The sequence below is a fragment of the Bos mutus genome, chromosome 21 (genome assembly GCF_027580195.1).
Source record: "Bos mutus isolate GX-2022 chromosome 21, NWIPB_WYAK_1.1, whole genome shotgun sequence".
In the NCBI taxonomy this organism is placed as follows: domain Eukaryota; kingdom Metazoa; phylum Chordata; class Mammalia; order Artiodactyla; family Bovidae; genus Bos; species Bos mutus.
This window is the reverse complement of record NC_091637.1, coordinates 48,225,028-48,242,179: the sequence shown is the minus strand read 5'-3', so window position 1 is coordinate 48,242,179 and position 17,152 is coordinate 48,225,028. Positions and strand designations below refer to the sequence as shown.

Here is a 17,152-nt window from a genome sequence, read left to right as displayed (position 1 = left end):
TATTTTAGTATATTTTAAAGCATAGTTTGGAACAATTAATCATTAATGATGAAATAATTCCATGGATGATGAAGTAGCAGAATGTTGCAAGACAGGAAAAATAAGATCAGTAAGTTTCCATGATTTATCCTAGATTTACAAGAGTTCAATGGACCCATGTAACTACTGCAAATAGAATAAAGTTTTATCCTTTTTTTAATTCTATTTTTTAATGAATTTTTGTGTTTTGGAAGACCTTTAAGAAAGAATAAAAGTTGTAAAAAAATCAATCCTTACAAATAGTACTCCCAGAAGAGGAAATCTTTGAAAACTAAAGTTGGGTCTAATAGATACTAATATGTAGAAGGGTTAACTCTTAAACTCATTAATCTTTAAGTACATAAAGACAGATATAATTGAATTTGTTACCCATCCTAACATTTATTTCATTGGAATAGGAAACAACAGCCTTTTGTCCAGTTGAAAACATAAACATTATGAGTTCTTAGACTTCATTGAGTTGGATGGCAAAGATCCCTCTCTGGGGACCATAACATGAATGAAATTACCAAAGGTGCTGTACTTTGATTTATTCCTCACGGAATTCCAGGATCCCAGTGGATCCTCTCATCTGTCTCTATTTACCCTACTCATTCTTAGATCTTGTTTTTTTCTGTGAATGTCCATATTCCACCTTTATATCATTGTCTACAGCTATTTACTTGCTGTACTTTCAGTCAAGAATCCTTGTTAAGGTGGCACACTGACCCCACTTTGTTTGCAGGTCTGTACAGAATTTTGATTCCCATTTCCTCTTCAGGAGTGTTTAAAATTTGACAACCAAAGTCACCCTCTTTTATCTTACAAAACAAGCTTAGAGAAAGTAAAATATATATTTGCTATGTATCTTCTTTCTTGTGAATATAAGCTTTGAAGAACAAAAAAATTAATCATTTTCTCTGTGCAGTAAAATGCTTATAGGGCTAAGCTTGGCAAGAGTTTAGGTATTGTCCTTTTTGGAAATAATTTCATGAACAATCTGTTACGTGAAGTAACTCCTGCCATATCAATAAATAAGAAATGTCACAGACATCAGCAATTTTGGAACACAATGCCTTCTGTCCACCAGATGCTGCCATGCCCCCCTCCCTACCCTCCACCCCCAGGATTGCTGAGAAGCTAGGGGAAGCAGCCATCTGCCACATTTGCCACTCCTTAAGGTGAACAAGGAATTAAGGATGTAAACAATCATAAAACAGGATTTGGCCCCAGAGAGTTGAGGTCCATATGAAAGGAATGAAGTCAGTGAGCCCAGAGACTTGCATCTTCCCATACGTAGAATGCTAAATTCCTTAACTTGATACCTGATTTCCCTTCAGTTCAGTTCAGTTCAGTCGCTCAGTCGTGTCTGACTCTGCAACCCCTTGGACTGTAGCATGTCAGGCCTCCCTGTCCATCACTAACTCCTGGAGTTTACTCAAACTCGTGTCCATTCAGTTGGTGATGCGATCCAACCATTGCATCCTCTGTCATCCCCTTCTCCTGCCTTCAATCTTTCCCAGCATCAGGGTCTTTTCCAATGAGTCAGTTCTTCACATGAGTTGGCCAAAGTAGGGGAGTTTCAGCTTCAGCTTTAGTACTTCCAATGGATGTTCAGGACTGATTTCCTTTAGGATGGACGGTTGGATCTCCTTGCAGTCCAAGGGACTCTCAAGAGTCTTCTCCAAAACCACAGTTCAAAAGCATCAATTCTTCAACACTTAGCTTTCTTTATAGTTCAACTCACATCCATATATGACTACTGGAAAAACCATAGCCTTGACTAGAAGGACCTTTGTTGGCAAAGTAACATCTCTGCTTTTTGATAAGCTGTCTAGGTTGGTCATAACTTTCCTTCCAAGGAGTAAGCGTCTTTTAATTTCATGGCTGCAGTCACCATCTGCAGTGATTTTGGAGCCCCCCAAAATAAAGTCAGCCAGTGTTTCCACTGTTTCCCCATCTATTTGCCATGAAGTGATAGGACCAGATGCCATGATCTTAGTTTTCTGAATGTTGTTTTCCCTTACCTCACAATAATCTTTGATGGTCAGACTGCCTGCCCCACTTTGTTGTAAACTTGTATATAGCATGACTCCCCCTCTTGCCTCCTTGGAGCAGATTTCTCAGGTCTAGTGAGATGCTGCTTCTGGGCTCAAAGTCCTTAACATTTCCACCAAATAAAATACCTCTCTTCTTTAAGGTTGTGACTATATTATTTTTTTAGTCAACAAACTCCTCACTGAAGGGTGGGATTGCCTCGGACCATCAAGGTTCAGTGTCTTTCCAGCCAATTTCCGTCTTCCCCATTTTGCTCAATTCTTTTCTTGAAAAGAGAAGCAGGAAACTCATCAAGATGAATCAACCAAAGATTGTAGAGGGTGTGTGTGTGTGTGTTTGTATGTGTTTAGCGGGGAGAGGTGGCGGAGGCAGTGTAGGAGGGGAGGTAAACTGGGAATACATCAATAGTGTATAAATAGTATGTAAGTTCTTCCAGACCGAATATTTGGCCTTTTTTGCCTACGCGGTATCACAGCATCGCTACTGTGCCTAGCACAAAGCAGACGAACGTTCAGTAAATGTTTGTTGCACTAAGTGAAAGAATGAACTTCTCACTTTGCTTTTTCAGGGGAGATGCGGCTTGTTCTTGGAATCAACCAGGGCCCTAGAGGAGAGGATGTCCTCGGGAACACCTCCGTTTCTCTCAACGAGGTGAGGAGTCTGGCGACAGAAGGTCGTACATCGTGGAGGCCCACGGGGAGTGGGATCCGCCGTGACTCCTGGGAGAGGAGACCGCATCGCCACGACGCAGCCCCACCCTCGCGTTTTAGTTCCACCGGGTTTCCGCGCCTCTCCGGGGTAGTCGTGTTGGGTTTGTCACTGTCGCCCCGCCCCTCCAGCTCCGTCTCCGCCTTTCCCCCCTCCCCTCTCTCCTCCCCTTCTCCAACCTCCGGGCTCCGCCGGGGTCCCGCTCGCTCCCCTGCGGTTCGGCGGCTCGGTCGCCCCGCCCCCAGAATGGCCCCGCCCCGCCCCCCAGCTCCCGCCCCGCCCCTCCCCCTCCCTTTGACGTGGCAGAGGCGGCACCAGCCATGTTGGTCCAGCAGTGTTCTGTGCGCAGGCCGGGGGCGGGGCTGCGCGGTCCCTGATTGCGGTGCCACAGCCGCTGCCGCTCGGCGGAGGGGACGGATTTGTAAGGTAGAGGCTGCAACAGGCGCAGATCTCGTACGTGGTGGCACTGTGGTAAGGATCGATTTCGGGGCCGCGAGCGCTCACTGGGAAGCGGGGGAAGGTCGGCGGCGGGTCCGCGGGCCGGGGTCTCGAGGGTGGTGCCCACTCTGCCTTCTGGGTGCCCCAGGCCAGATGGGGGTGCGCAGGGGCTGCGACCCGGCCCGGCGGGGGCTGCCTTGAGCCCTGAACTTGTGACCTTCTCACCCACCCCCTCTGCTTAGTTCTATCAGGGCCTGGGAACCCGGCTCCCTCACCCACCTACCCCAGATCAGGAGTGAAAGATAGAGTCGAGTGAAAAACAGCAGTTAGGGCATCTCTCGCAGCACCCCACCCTCCGTTCATGGCCGATCTGCCTTCCCCACCGCACCGCACCCCACCCCATCGCCGCTTCTGGGTACTTTGGCTTCTTGGTTCATTCCTTGTCTCATCCGAAGAGCCCTAGACTTTGACCCGACGTGACTTCGTCACTCGTAGTTTGGCCTTGGGAGTTAAAGGGGATAAGGAGAAAAGTGCAGGTAGAGCTCACACCTTGGGCCTTGATTACAAATAGACTTGAGTTTTAAGATTGGACCCATCTTCCGTACTTCCATTCGGCCCTAAATGTTTTCCCGTTTTGGTGGGAAGGGAAAAGTCATAGTAAATCTGCTTGTAATCACTGGAGTGAGTATGTTGAATCCGGGAGCTTCCTCAAGGTCCACCCTTCAAAGGAGTGGATAACTAGCCAAGTAAACTTGGTTAAAAGAAGTTTTAGATTTAATTATAGATGTATGTTAAGTCTTCCTTTTCTGCCTTCTCCAGTAGTCTTAACTGACATCATTTTGGAAGTTCAGTCATTTTTAATTGGCTCAGAATTTTAGATTTGGAAGGGGCCTTGTAGTTTTCCAACCAAAACCCCTCATTTTACTGATGAGAATTTGAGGATCAGAGAGGTTAAGCTATTTGTACAGTATAGTAAATCTAGTCGTGGGAAGTAGTTGAAGACACTACTTTGAGGATTTTAGGACAGAAAAGTGGGAAAGCCACATTTAATTGTCTATTAACAGATATATCTGATTGGAAGGAACTCAAATTTTACTTGCAATTTACAATGTTTCTCACTTATCTACCTATAACATGGCTAATGGGCATATATCTGATGTGCTAGGTTAAAGTGACTTAATGTTTCTTTACTTTAGTTATACCATAAGAAAGTACATTCCCAATGATTATAAGTTGTGCTGTAAAGGAGACGTTTCTTTAGAATGGTCTTTTATGTTTTGTACCACTTAATAAAATGTAATGACTAGTATATTGTCTGCATCCTAGTTTCGTGTTTGAATCAAAATTTTTTAGTTTTATGCTTTTATACAGACAGTACTAGGGGAGAGAATGCTTATCAAATAATGCCATTTCATAAAGAGCTGGTTTGCAAAAGGACTTTATTTCAGATATGCAGTTGTTGAATATGGGACCAAGCCTGGCAGGATTGGTTCTAGAGTGAGTGATTTTAAGATTAATTTCTCCCTTGGAAAGGAATTTGGGGAGGTGTTTTGCATGTCTCTGTAATCGGACCAATTAAGAAGAAAAACGTGGGACTTTTTCAGACTGCTGTTGAAAAGTGATAATGTAAGAAATAAGTAGATGTGATTTAAAGGACAAATATGATCTTAGAGCAGAGCGATTGAGGAGACAAACAGTGAGGAAGAGGAGGGGAATTGTACTTAAATATCAATCAGGTGATACTCAGTATGTCTCAGTAAAAAGTAAGGATGTCGAGTTACAATCCAGGCTTGTTACCTCTTGTAGAAACTTAAACCTGGCCAATGGCTGTGTGTAGATGTCTTCACGTTAAGTTTCATAGAGCCTGCTCTACCAGCTTCCATGCTTTTAAATTAAGCCCTAGAGTCCTAAGGGAGTGATTCTCAGGACCTCTTTATAATCTTAAACATTATTGAGGATCCAGAACAAAAGAAAAGAAAAAAAAAAAAGTCCCTTAGTACGTCCTACTCTTTGCAACTCCATGGACTATACAGTACATGGAATTCTTCAGGCCAGAACACTGAAGTGGGTAGCCTTTCCCTTCTCCAGGGGATCTTCCCAACCCAGGGATTGAACCCAGGTCTCCTGCTTTGCAGGAGGATTCTTTACCAGCTGAGCCAGGCTTAATAGAAGACAGGTGGATTTTCGGATCTACTTGCTGTTTTGATATGTTGTCTGGTTGAATTGTATGAAGGAAATCTGGCTTCACGTATGGAGCTGGAAAACTCTTATTGTTTCCTATGCTAAAACTAATGTTGGCATCTTTTAACTCCCCTCTGATTATCCTTGACCTTTGTTTTATCATTATCTTTCAACAGCCATTTTTTTCTCGAATGCTTCTTTTTTTCTCAAAGCCATCTCCTATATTTAGCTTTAAAATAATCTTTTCTAAACAAATCTAGTTATTTTAGGATTTCTCTGTACCCTTTGTCAATATTTGAAAAATCCATGATTGCTTTTGCTTAGTATAAAATTCCCTAGTTGTCTCTGAAATTCTGATAGGAGGAAATACAGTGTCTAATTTTTATTTTCTTATTATATTTTCAATTAGGATATAATTAACTAATAACATTCTTATTTCTTTAAAGAAGGGAAAGTTCTTAGCTATTTAAGATACTTAGGTTTGTTAAGCAACAGTTTCTGTAATTTGTATTATCAAAATATATTTGAGCATTTTTATGAAAACTATTATATCTAATAATACCTTTTCTTCCCTCACTTATATTTTAGAATCAGTTCCTCATCCCATCATTATTCTTAGCAACTTCAGCATCCATGCTGGCTCTGTTGGTACCCTACCTTCATAATTCTCCAATTCTTGATGCCATTCATCCCTCCCACAAATCTTTTAGCCAGCCAGATAGTACTTGAGATTCTATCTTCTTAGACCTTTAAATTTTATAATTTCCCTCCATCACTAACCACTGCTGCAGTTTGAGAGCATGAGACAGACCTGTTGCCTAGGTAGGAGAGCTGGCATCCTAGTCAAGCAGTTAAAGAATAACAAGGTGAAGATGTCTTTTGATACCGGGCCCTAACCAAAATGGCATCTCCCTCTTCTGGTAGTGAGTTTAAATGATTATTTTGAAATTATATATCTCAAATTAGAGTTTAAAATGCTCTCATATGTTGGAATGTTAGAAGTATTCTGAATTGTTTCTGCAAAAGAAGTAAGTGATATATACATCACATGGAACACACTTATCATGTGTTTATTTCTTGTTCCTCAAATGTCCTGTATTAGTATAATAAAAAATTGCCTGTCTAAAATAGAAGTACCTCATTTTAGAAAAATCTTTTTGTTGTGTACTCTTAAGCATTATATTTAACAAGTTTAATGGAAGCTTACTTCGTTCTGGGTAGAAAAGCATGTGAGTTTTAGAATTTAATGTTTTTGACAGTCTGTTTATTAGAATGATGTAACTGATAAGGTTGATACAGAAAACTTAAGACCTGGATTTTCCCCATTTTTGACTTAAATCAATGGGACATCAATTTTATCATTTATTATTTTTTCTGTAGTTTTTTTCAAGAGTGAATGAAAAAAAGGATAAAATACCTCTTTGGGGGCCTAATGAGCTTTGGGTTCTGTAGAGCCATTCATTATTTTGTTATAATTGAGGTCATTGTTCACTTGCTAATTTTTTTCTAAGATAATTATTTTCTTTCGTTTATGATTTCTAATGGATGAGTATCAGTGGAATTGGGAAAACCATACTTATTTTGAATTTTCTTAATAGGATTTAAAAATATCTTTTAATTTTGTTACAGAAATAAGAATCAAGCTCTACAATGACAACCTATTTGGAATTCATCCAACAAAATGAAGAACGAGATGGAGTCCGATTTAGTTGGAATGTTTGGCCATCAGTCGATTGGAAGCCACAAGAATGGTCGTTCCAGTAGCAGCCTTATTTACACCACTGAAGGAGAGACCAGATCTGCCACCCATTCAATATGAACCTGTTCTCTGTAGTAGGACCACTTGCCGTGCAGTTTTGAATCCTTTATGGTAATTAAAGCATATGGAAAACACTAAAGTGTCCTTATGATTTAAAAATGTAGTTTCTTACTTGTTCATTTATATAAAATGTTTTTGTTTATATTTTTTCAAATTAAAGTAGAACCAAAGAGCTATAAAATTTTAGACTCATACTAGCTGTAGTGAGTTACAAAGAAACCAAATACAAAATTGTCCGTATGTAAACTGTTAGATTCTATCAGTATTCTCTAGATACTGATGCTGGCTGTCACCTCATTTTGTGTCATTTGTAAAGTCATAATTGGGTAGTATGGTGTTTCGAAAATGTTATGATTTCTTGTTATATAAGCCAGAATCTGAAGAATCACCTTTTATTCCTCTTTCTACTCCCTCTCTTTCCACTCAATCCACTGGCAAATCTGGTGCATTCTGTCTTAAGAACAGTACTCATCCTGTCTCTTACTCTCATTCTCTGCTAATACATGGTACTTCAAAAGATGGTAATCTTTTCTTGGGTGGTTTCATTATCTTCCTAACTGATCTTCCTGTTTCCATTCTTGCCTTTCAGTAATCTCTTCTCCACCCAGAAGAGTGGAGAATTTACACTTATAATGAAAAATCCAAACCCCTTATCAAGACCTGTAAAGCTCTATATAATGTAGCCTGTGTATATTTATGCCTTCATCTGTATCATCCATTTTCTTCATTTTCACCTACATTACACCTTACCTTCTTTCTATTCTTGGATATACTTAACTTATTTCTGCCACAGACTTTGTGCAATAGCTATATGTGCTGCCTGGATTGCTTTGCCCCCAGATTTTCCTGTAACTGGTTTCTTTTCATTTCAGTTACATTTTAGTTGTTTATTAATGAAGGCTTTCCTTTAAAGTTGCCCTCCCAAATACATTCTCATGTCTTGCTTTGTTATCTTTAGTTTTTATTATCACTTTCTAAAAGTATCTTCTGCATTTATGCATTTATTGTTTATTGTCTTTCACTTCTAGAATATAAGCTTTATGAAAATAAGACCTTTGATCTCATTTACTTATCATCAGTACCTAGAATAATGGCATTCAGTAACTATATATATTTTTATTGAATATGTGTTTTCTAGAGCTGAGTTTAGAAGTCACTGAGTCACTTGGAGAAAAAAAATAAGATTATCTTAATTTATCGTTGGTATTTACTATACATTAAAAGTTACAATATATTCATTTTGGTGAGCTTGTATGTGTTAAAAGTATGAATTAAATATTGGCAACACCTAAAAATAAATGGCTTTTAAAGATTGCTTTCACTGTCAATTTGAATTGATTCATTTTCAGAAAGAAGTTAATTTTATTGAAATTGGAATTACTGCACAGTTTAGCTAAATCATGAGCTATTGTATCTTTTCTTAAAACAGTCAAGTGGATTATCGAGCAAAACTCTGGGCTTGCAACTTTTGTTATCAGAGGAATCAGGTAAGAAAGCCCCCAATGTAGATGTTAATGCTGTAATACTAATACTGTAGGAAAATACATATTTGAAAATAAAGATTACTTTTTTATAGGATTAAATAAATAAGTGATTAAAGTATCTATTTTTAAGTAATTAAGTGATCAGGAAATAATTTGTTTCAGTTTAAAAGTTCATTACTTGGTAATAATTTGTTAAAATATTTTGCTTTTTTCTACCTGTAGTTTCCACCGACTTACGCTGGTATATCTGAACTGAATCAGCCTGCTGAACTTTTACCTCAGTTTTCTAGCATTGAATATGTAGTTCTGGTAAGAACATAAAAGTAACTTTTTAAGGAAGTTTAAAATATCCAGTAATATAGCAGTACTTTATACCAAAATAATTATTCAATTGAGCTGACTTAAAAGGCATCATTCTTCATTCTCACATTGAATTGATTGAGCATTTCAAAGGTAAGAACTGTCAAGGTCAGTTTGAGCAAGGTAATTTCTATTGTAGTTATTTGAAAGGTGGCCAGGATTTTGGGTGGGGAGGTTTGATTTGCTATATCAAGTAGGTTAATAAATAGTAAAGTATCAATTTTGCTTTGTAGTTGGAAGGTTAGTTACAGATACTTGGTCAATATGAAACTGGAGCCTAATGATATATCCCCAAGTCTAATAATGAAATTACTCTTGAATTGGTTCTTGTTAGGAAAATAATTTTTCTTCCCTTTCTGAACAGCTTTATATAATTTATTTTAATATTAAGTATTAAGGTAATGTCTTTTATGAATGTTGTAGAGATAGCAGAATATGACTCACTTGAGTCTGTCACTGATTTGTCCATTCGGACTAGTTTCTAGTTCCCTTACAATGCAATTCAGATTAGATGATTATTTTATAAAAATCACCTAATTTTGCTGTTAAGCTTTAAAGTTACTGTGTTCTTGTTTTAAAAAAAGTGCTTGTTGTAAGAAATGAAACTTCATGCAGTTAAGTAAAATTGAAAGTGAAACTCCTCTTCTTGTAACATAACTAATGTTCATAAACTTAATTTTTCACTTGATGATGTGTTAGATATATAATGTTTCATTTGTAAAATGGCTTTTTTAGAATTCCATTGTTAAACATATAATAAATTATTTAATTAGTCCTCTATTGATTATCCTATGTATTGAGCTGAAGTGTTATACTTTTAAAACAACATTTTTTTTAATCACAATCTTTTTTAAAAGCGTGGTCCTCAGATGCCTTTGATATTCCTCTATGTGGTTGATACTTGCATGGAAGATGAAGATTTACAAGCCCTGAAAGAATCTATGCAGATGTCACTAAGCCTTTTACCACCTACAGCTTTGGTTGGCTTAATTACTTTTGGGAGAATGGTGCAGGTTCATGAACTTGGATGTGAGGGCATTTCAAAAAGCTATGTCTTCAGAGGAACAAAAGATCTGTCTGCCAAACAACTGCAGGTAAGCAACAAGAATGGTAGTTTGCCTGTCTCTGCATATCACTCTATGTGTGTCTAAAAATGCCTTCTAGATATATGTTTCCAGAAAATATTATGAATGACTAATATAGTTGTATTATAACAAAGCCTTTAAATTTAGTGATGGCCTCAGCTTTCTTTCGTTTGCCTTACACTGTAATCATAGAGATTGAAGACCCTTTACTTTTGAAGTATCTGTAAAACTTAGAGTGAAACTGAAGCTGTTTTCCTAAAGATTTGAAGGCTTGTAGAAGAGTCATGCTGAAGACTGAGAGAAGGCAACCACTTTTGTTTCCTTGCATGTCACTTAGGCACTAAACACTTGGTGTTTGGCAAGGGGAGATATTTTAAGGCTTGAGAGTTAATAGGTGAACTGTGAATATATATATTTTTTCATACACTCGGATATTTTTGTCTTTGAAGCAAATTAAAGCCTTGTCTTCCAAGGCAGGGAGTTATGTGCAACATACTAGGATTATCTTGGTATATTTTTCAAAATCTTTTTCTGTCTAGATATTTTGATAGATGATGAGAGATATTCATATTACTTTAAATATGTTCATCGACTGGAAGATAGTTGAGAGGGCAGAGAATGTTCATATAAGTCAGAGAATTAAGAAGCATAGGCATGAAAGATGTTTATTACTTTATAATAATAACCCCCCTTGTATAACCCCCCTTTATACAATTGCTTATTATCTCTCCCTCATATTTATTATTACACTTATTTAGCTAATGCTTCAACTTTTGTTGGTTTCACCAGATTTAAATTTTCATACAGTCAGGGACTATTTATATTTTTCACCATTACATACCTGGCCTATAACAGATACTTAAACTATATAGCTGCTGATGAATACAAGCTAAGAATACAGACATCCAAGTTACACAGTAATCTATTTTGACTATTAATTAGAAGTGAAGTATTCTAGGCTAGTTTCCCCCTACTTTGCTCACATAGCACTTTGTACTTTGCTCTCTTATGATGTCTATTTCATTATATCACTGTTTACCTCATAGTCTTCCCAACTGGAAGTTTTGCTTTCAAGGGAAGAGATTTTGTGTTCTTTATTTTTGTGTTTCTAATGTCTATGGAAGCACCTTCCATGCCATAAATAGTTAATACATCTTTGTAGGAGTAATTAAACAGACATCACAGAAATAATCTCTTTACAGGAAATGCTGGGGCTCTCTAAAGTACCAGTTACTCAAGCAACACGTGGTCCTCAGGTACAGCAGCCACCTCCTTCCAATAGGTAATAAATATGTCAAAAAGAACTTCACAGTTTTACAGTTGATACATCTGTCTTCACCCTTAACTTGAACACAGGCCTTCAGTGATCCAATACCGTTAAATATTTTTAGGAATATAAATACTGAATTAGTATACTTTTTAAAGAGTTGTGGTAACATCACATTGCTGAAATGGTTGGTTTTTCATCATGACAATGTAAGGAGTTACTTCAGTTTTGATATAGTCTTTAAAATTTTTTTTTAAATATTGGAGTATAGTTGTTTTTTTTTTTAACTTTATGTGGGGCATTTTATTTATTTATTTGTTTGAATGGTACTGGGTCTTTGTTGTCGCACGGACTTTTCTCTAGTTGCTGTGAGCGGGGGTTCCTCTTCAGTTTCGGTGCAAGGGCTTCTCACTGTAGTGGCCTCTCCCATTGCCGAGCATAGGCCCTAGAGTGTACGGGCTCAGAAGTTGCGGAACACGGGCTCAGTAGTTGAGACTCACAGTAGTTGAGACTCGCAGGCTCCAGGGCACAGGCTCAGTAGTTGTGGCATAGGGGTTTAGTTCCTGTACAGCATGTGGGATCCTGGATTCGAAATCAAACCTGTGTCTCCTGCATCGGCAGGCAGATTCTTTACCACTGAGACACCAGGAAGGCCCCTGGAATATAGTTTTGATATATTCCTGATTTTCTGTTTTTAAGTTCAAAAAATTTTATTTTTGTGCTTGAGGGCAGCCAAGCAAAAATAGGTCCCCATAAGCTTTTAATTTTGCCTTCTTAGTTTTGTGGGTAGCTTTTTCTGCTAAACTTACTAATCAGAGATGGTATTAGTAAAATCGAGTTGATGTATCTTCTCATAATTAATTCAGTAACTCTAAAACTTACTAGATTGGTAAATGGAAGATGCAGTCCCAAAGTAATACTTGGTTTGAGTGTTCTCTTTACAGTAATTGTACTCACTGAGTTCCTCAGCAGTAGACAGCATCACTTGGGAACTTACTTGAAATGCGAATTCTTGGTCACCACCCCAGACCTACTGAAACAAAACCCTGGAACCAGCAATCTGTGTCAGTACAAACCCTCTCACTGATTCTGATATACACAAAAGTTTGAGAACCATTTGGTCTGCCTTGTATTCAGCTTCTTTTTCTGTTTTTAAGAAAGTGGACAATTTGTTTCTTAAACCTTCACCCACAAACATTTATCAGTGGCTTTTTATTTTGTTCTGTTTTGTAGATTCTTACAGCCAGTACAGAAGATAGACATGAATCTCACAGACCTTCTGGGAGAGCTTCAGCGAGACCCCTGGCCTGTACCACAGGGAAAGAGACCTTTGCGTTCCTCTGGGGTGGCACTTTCCATAGCTGTAGGACTCCTTGAGGTAGTGACAGTAACTTTATTTTGGAATGTAAATACGTACATGTATTATGGACTGGTATGCACAAGATGATGCTGGGTGGAAAAATCAGGTTACAGGATAGGACATACATGATTTTATTTAAAGTTTGATCTGTGGTGTATCCTTTTGTGTGTAGAGAAGCTTCTGGAATGATGTTTACCCAAATATTAAGAGTGGCAGGATAAGGAGAATTTTATGAAATACAATTTGAAAATTTTAAACTTGACGTATCTTAGCTTTATATTAATAATTAGAAGAGTTTTTGTAAAAAAAGTTTTTTTTTTTAAAGTTTGAAATGTTACTAGAAAAGTTTCAAAGGACTTTTTTCTCTGAACTATTTGTGATTAAGTGATGTTCCTAACTCCTTGAATACTTTAGCTATATTTTCTATAAACTAAGATATTCTCCTATATAACCACAATACAACTTTTAAAATCAGGTTTTAAAATATGTGATATATATATATATCAGTATATATATATATACACTGATGTTTTATACAATACATGACACTGATGTATTGTTGTGTTGTTGTTGTTCATTTGTAAGTTCCATCTGACTCTTTGCGACCCCATGGACTGCAGCACACCAGGCTTCCCTGTCCTTCACTGTCTCCAAGAGTTTGCTTAAATTCATATCCATTGAATTATACAATACATAACACAGATATATTACTGCCATCTAATTCTCAGAACTCATTCGAGTTTCACTGATTATCTCAATAATTTTTTTTGCTTAAAAGGTTTAATTCAGAGGCATGTAGTGATTGGGCTTCGCAGGTGACGCTAGTGGTAATGAACCTGCTTGCCAATGCGCAAGACATAAGAGATGCAGGTTTGATCCCTGGGTCGGGCAGATCCCCTGGAGAAGGGCATGGCAACCTTCTCCAGTGTTCTTGCCTGGAGAATCCCATGGATAGAGGAGCCTGGTGGGCTACAGTCCATGGGGTCATAAAGAGTTGGACACGACTGAAGCAACTCAGCATGCATGCACGCACATGTAGTGATTATGTCTGTTTAGTCTCCTTCACTCGAGTACATTTCCTCAGCCTTCCTTTGCTTTCATGACCTTGGCATGTTGAAAAATTCAGGCCAGTATATAGAATGTCTCTCAAATTAGGTTTGTCTTGATGGTAGCCTCACAATTAGATTGAGGTCTTGCATCATTGGCAGGAAGATCACAGAAGTAATGCTCTGTTCTTTTTATAGTCTATCAGGTGACACATGATTTTCATTTGTCCCATTATTGATGATGATCACTTTGATCATTCATTAAAATGTGTCTGGCAGAAGTCTCCACTGTAAAATTACTCTCATTTCTCTTCCCTTTATGATTAATAAACGTTAGATGGTGAGGATCTTTAAAACCATGAAAATATCCCATTCCTCATCAAACTTTCAATTTACTCATTTATTTATTAATATCACTGTGGGTTGATGGTCTCCTGTTTTATACGAGTTACAGTCTGTTACTTTCAGTTTTGTTTTTCTTTTAACTTTCTAGTTTGACATAATTCCAAACATAGGAAAAGTCACGAAAATCGTTCAAAGAATTCCTTTATATCTTTTAACCAGATTCCTCAAATGTTAACATTTATTGCATTTGATTTGTCCTTCTCTCTCTATATAGATAGTGAAACCATTTGAAAGTCAGTTATAACCATATCCGTTTACTTCTAAATACTTTAGTGTGTATTTCTTAATTACACAAGAACATTCCTTTTGTAATGCAGCTCATTCAACAGTTACGAGATTAACATTGATAGAACACTATTTTCCAAATCTTTAAGCTTTATTCAGATTTCACCAGTTATCCTAATTCTGTATTGTATTCAGTTGTTGTGTCTCTTTAGTGTCCTTTATTCTAATAGTTCCTCAGTTTTTCTTTGTGTTTTGTGACATTAATATTTTTTAAGAGTACAGTCTAGTTATTTTTTTAATTTTAATTTTGAAATTTTTAATTGTAGGACAATGGCTTTATAATTTTGTGTTAGTTTAGGCTAGTTATTCTGTAGAATGACTTTCAATTTGGGTTTATCTGATTTTTTCTCATGAGTAGATTGAGCTTTTGCACTTTTGGCAGGAATATTGCAAAAAAAAAATGCAAATACTGATTTGTGATCTGCTTAGTGCAGCATCTCAGGAAGTCCATGATGTGACGTTAACTTATTTTATTACTGCTGGTTTACTTAGCTTTGATCACTTGGTCGAAGTGGTTTCAACCAGGTTTCTTCACTGTAATGTTATATTTTTCCCATTGTAAGTATCTAGTCCCATCACTTCATGGGAAATAGATGGGGAAACAGTGGAAGCAGTGTCAGACTTTATTTTTGGGGGGCTCCAAAATCTCTGTAGATGGTGACTGCAGCCATGAAATTAAAAGACGCTTACTCCTTGAAAGGAAAGTATGACCAACCTAGATAGCATATTCAAAAGCAGAGACATTACTTTGCCAACAAAGGTCCGTCTAGTCAAGGCTATGGTTTTTCCTGTGGTCATGTATGGATGTGAGAGTTGGACTGTGAAGAAGGCTAAGCGCCAAAGAATTGATGCTTTTGAACTGTGATGTTGGAGAAGACTCTCGAGAGTCCCTTGGACTGCAAGGAGATCCAGCCAGTCCATTCTGAAGGAGATCAGCCCTGGGATTTCTTTGGAAGGAATGATGCTAAAGCTGAAACTCCAGTACTTTGGCCACCTCATGCGAAGGGTTGACTCATTGAAAAAGACTCTGATGCTGGGAGGGATTGGGGGCAGGAGGAGAAGGGGATGACAGAGGATGAGATGGCTGGATGGCATCACTGACTCAATGGACGTGAATCTGAGTGAACTCCGGGAGTTGGTGATGGACAGGGAGGCCTGGCGTGCTGCGATTCATGGGGTCACAAAGAGTCGGACATGACTGAGCGACTGAACTGAACTGAATGGGGAGATTCCTTGTGTACGCAACAAACTTTTACCCAGTAGTTTCAGCGTCCATTCTTGATTCTTGCTTGATCAATTATTATTGAGGAGGGCTAAATAGTGACTTTCTAATTCCATCATTTCTTCTACATTTATTGACTTTCTACTTGAGTGTTCTGTTCTTCATTTATGTTTATATCAATGTGAATTCTTATTTCATCCGATGGATTATATTCCTTTACTGTCATTATTTTTTTTTTAAACTCAAATTGTCCAGATTTTGCAATGGGAGCCCTTTCAAGCTGGCTCCTGGGTCCTTATTATATGTCCTCATCACTGTTTGAATATTAACTTGCTTTCTAGTATAGTAAGATGCTCATCTTACATGTTCCCTGCCCTTGACCTGAAATTGGCCATTTAGAAGCCCTGGTTTCTTTTAGCTCTGTTTCTTTTGGAACATGACCATGCTTCTACTTCTGCTTTATTGACTATGCCAAAGCCTTTGACTGTGTGAATAACAACAAATTGTGGAAAATTCCTAAAGGGATGAGAATACCAGACCACCTTACCTGCCTCCTGAGAAATCTGCATGAAAGTCAAGAAGCAACAGTTAGAACCAGACGTGGAACAGCAAAGTGCTTCCAAATTGGGAAAGGAGTGCATCAAGGCTGTATATTGTCACCCTGCTTTTATTTAACTTATATGTGGAGTACAACATGCGAAATGCTAGGCTGGATGAAGGACAAGCTGGAATTAAGATTGCCAGGAGAAATATCAATAACCTCAGATATGCAGATGACATCACCCTTATGGCAGAAAGTGAAGAGGAACTGAAGAGCTTCTTGATAAAAGTGAAAGAGGAGAGTGAAAAAGTAGGCTTAGAACTCAATATTCAGAAAACTAAGATCATGGCATCTAGTCCCATCACTTCATGGCAAATAGATGGGGAAACAATGGAAACAGACTTTATTTTTGGGGCTCCAAGATCACTGCAGATGGTGACTGCAGCCATGAAATTAAAATACACTTGCTCCTTGGAAGAAAAGCTATGCCCAGCCTAGACAGCAGAGTAAAAACCAGAGACATTACTTTGCCAACAAAGGTCCATCTAGTCAAAGCTGTGGTTTTTCCAGTAGTCATGTATGGATGTGAGAGTTGGACTAAAAAGAAAGCTGAGTGCCAAAGAACTGATGCTTTTGAACTGTGGTGTTGGAGAAGATTCTTGAGAGTCCCTTGGACTGTAAGAAGATCCAGCCAGTCCATCCTAAAGGAAATCAGTCCTGAATATTCATTGGAAGGACTGATGCTGAAGCTGAAGCTCCCATACTTTGGCCACCTGATGTGAAGAAGTGACTCATTGGAAAAGACCCTGATGCTGGGAAAAATTGAAGGCAGGAGACAGAGGATGGATGGTTGGATGGCATCACTGACTTGATGG

The 17,152-nt window shown here is 38.1% G+C and overlaps 1 protein-coding gene across 1 annotated transcript in view; it reads left to right on the top strand.

Annotated features, from left to right (window-relative positions):
- Nucleotides 1-7,053: 7,053 nt before the first annotated feature.
- SEC23A (SEC23 homolog A, COPII coat complex component) overlaps nt 7,054-17,152 on the top strand; it is a 62,327-nt gene continuing 52,228 nt past the window's right edge. The window contains 7 exon segments of the mRNA XM_070358207.1: nt 7,054-7,126; nt 7,129-7,273; nt 8,652-8,709; nt 8,929-9,015; nt 9,924-10,160; nt 11,354-11,433; nt 12,652-12,796. Of these exon segments, the coding sequence (XP_070214308.1) occupies nt 7,054-7,126; nt 7,129-7,273; nt 8,652-8,709; nt 8,929-9,015; nt 9,924-10,160; nt 11,354-11,433; nt 12,652-12,796 (825 nt within the window).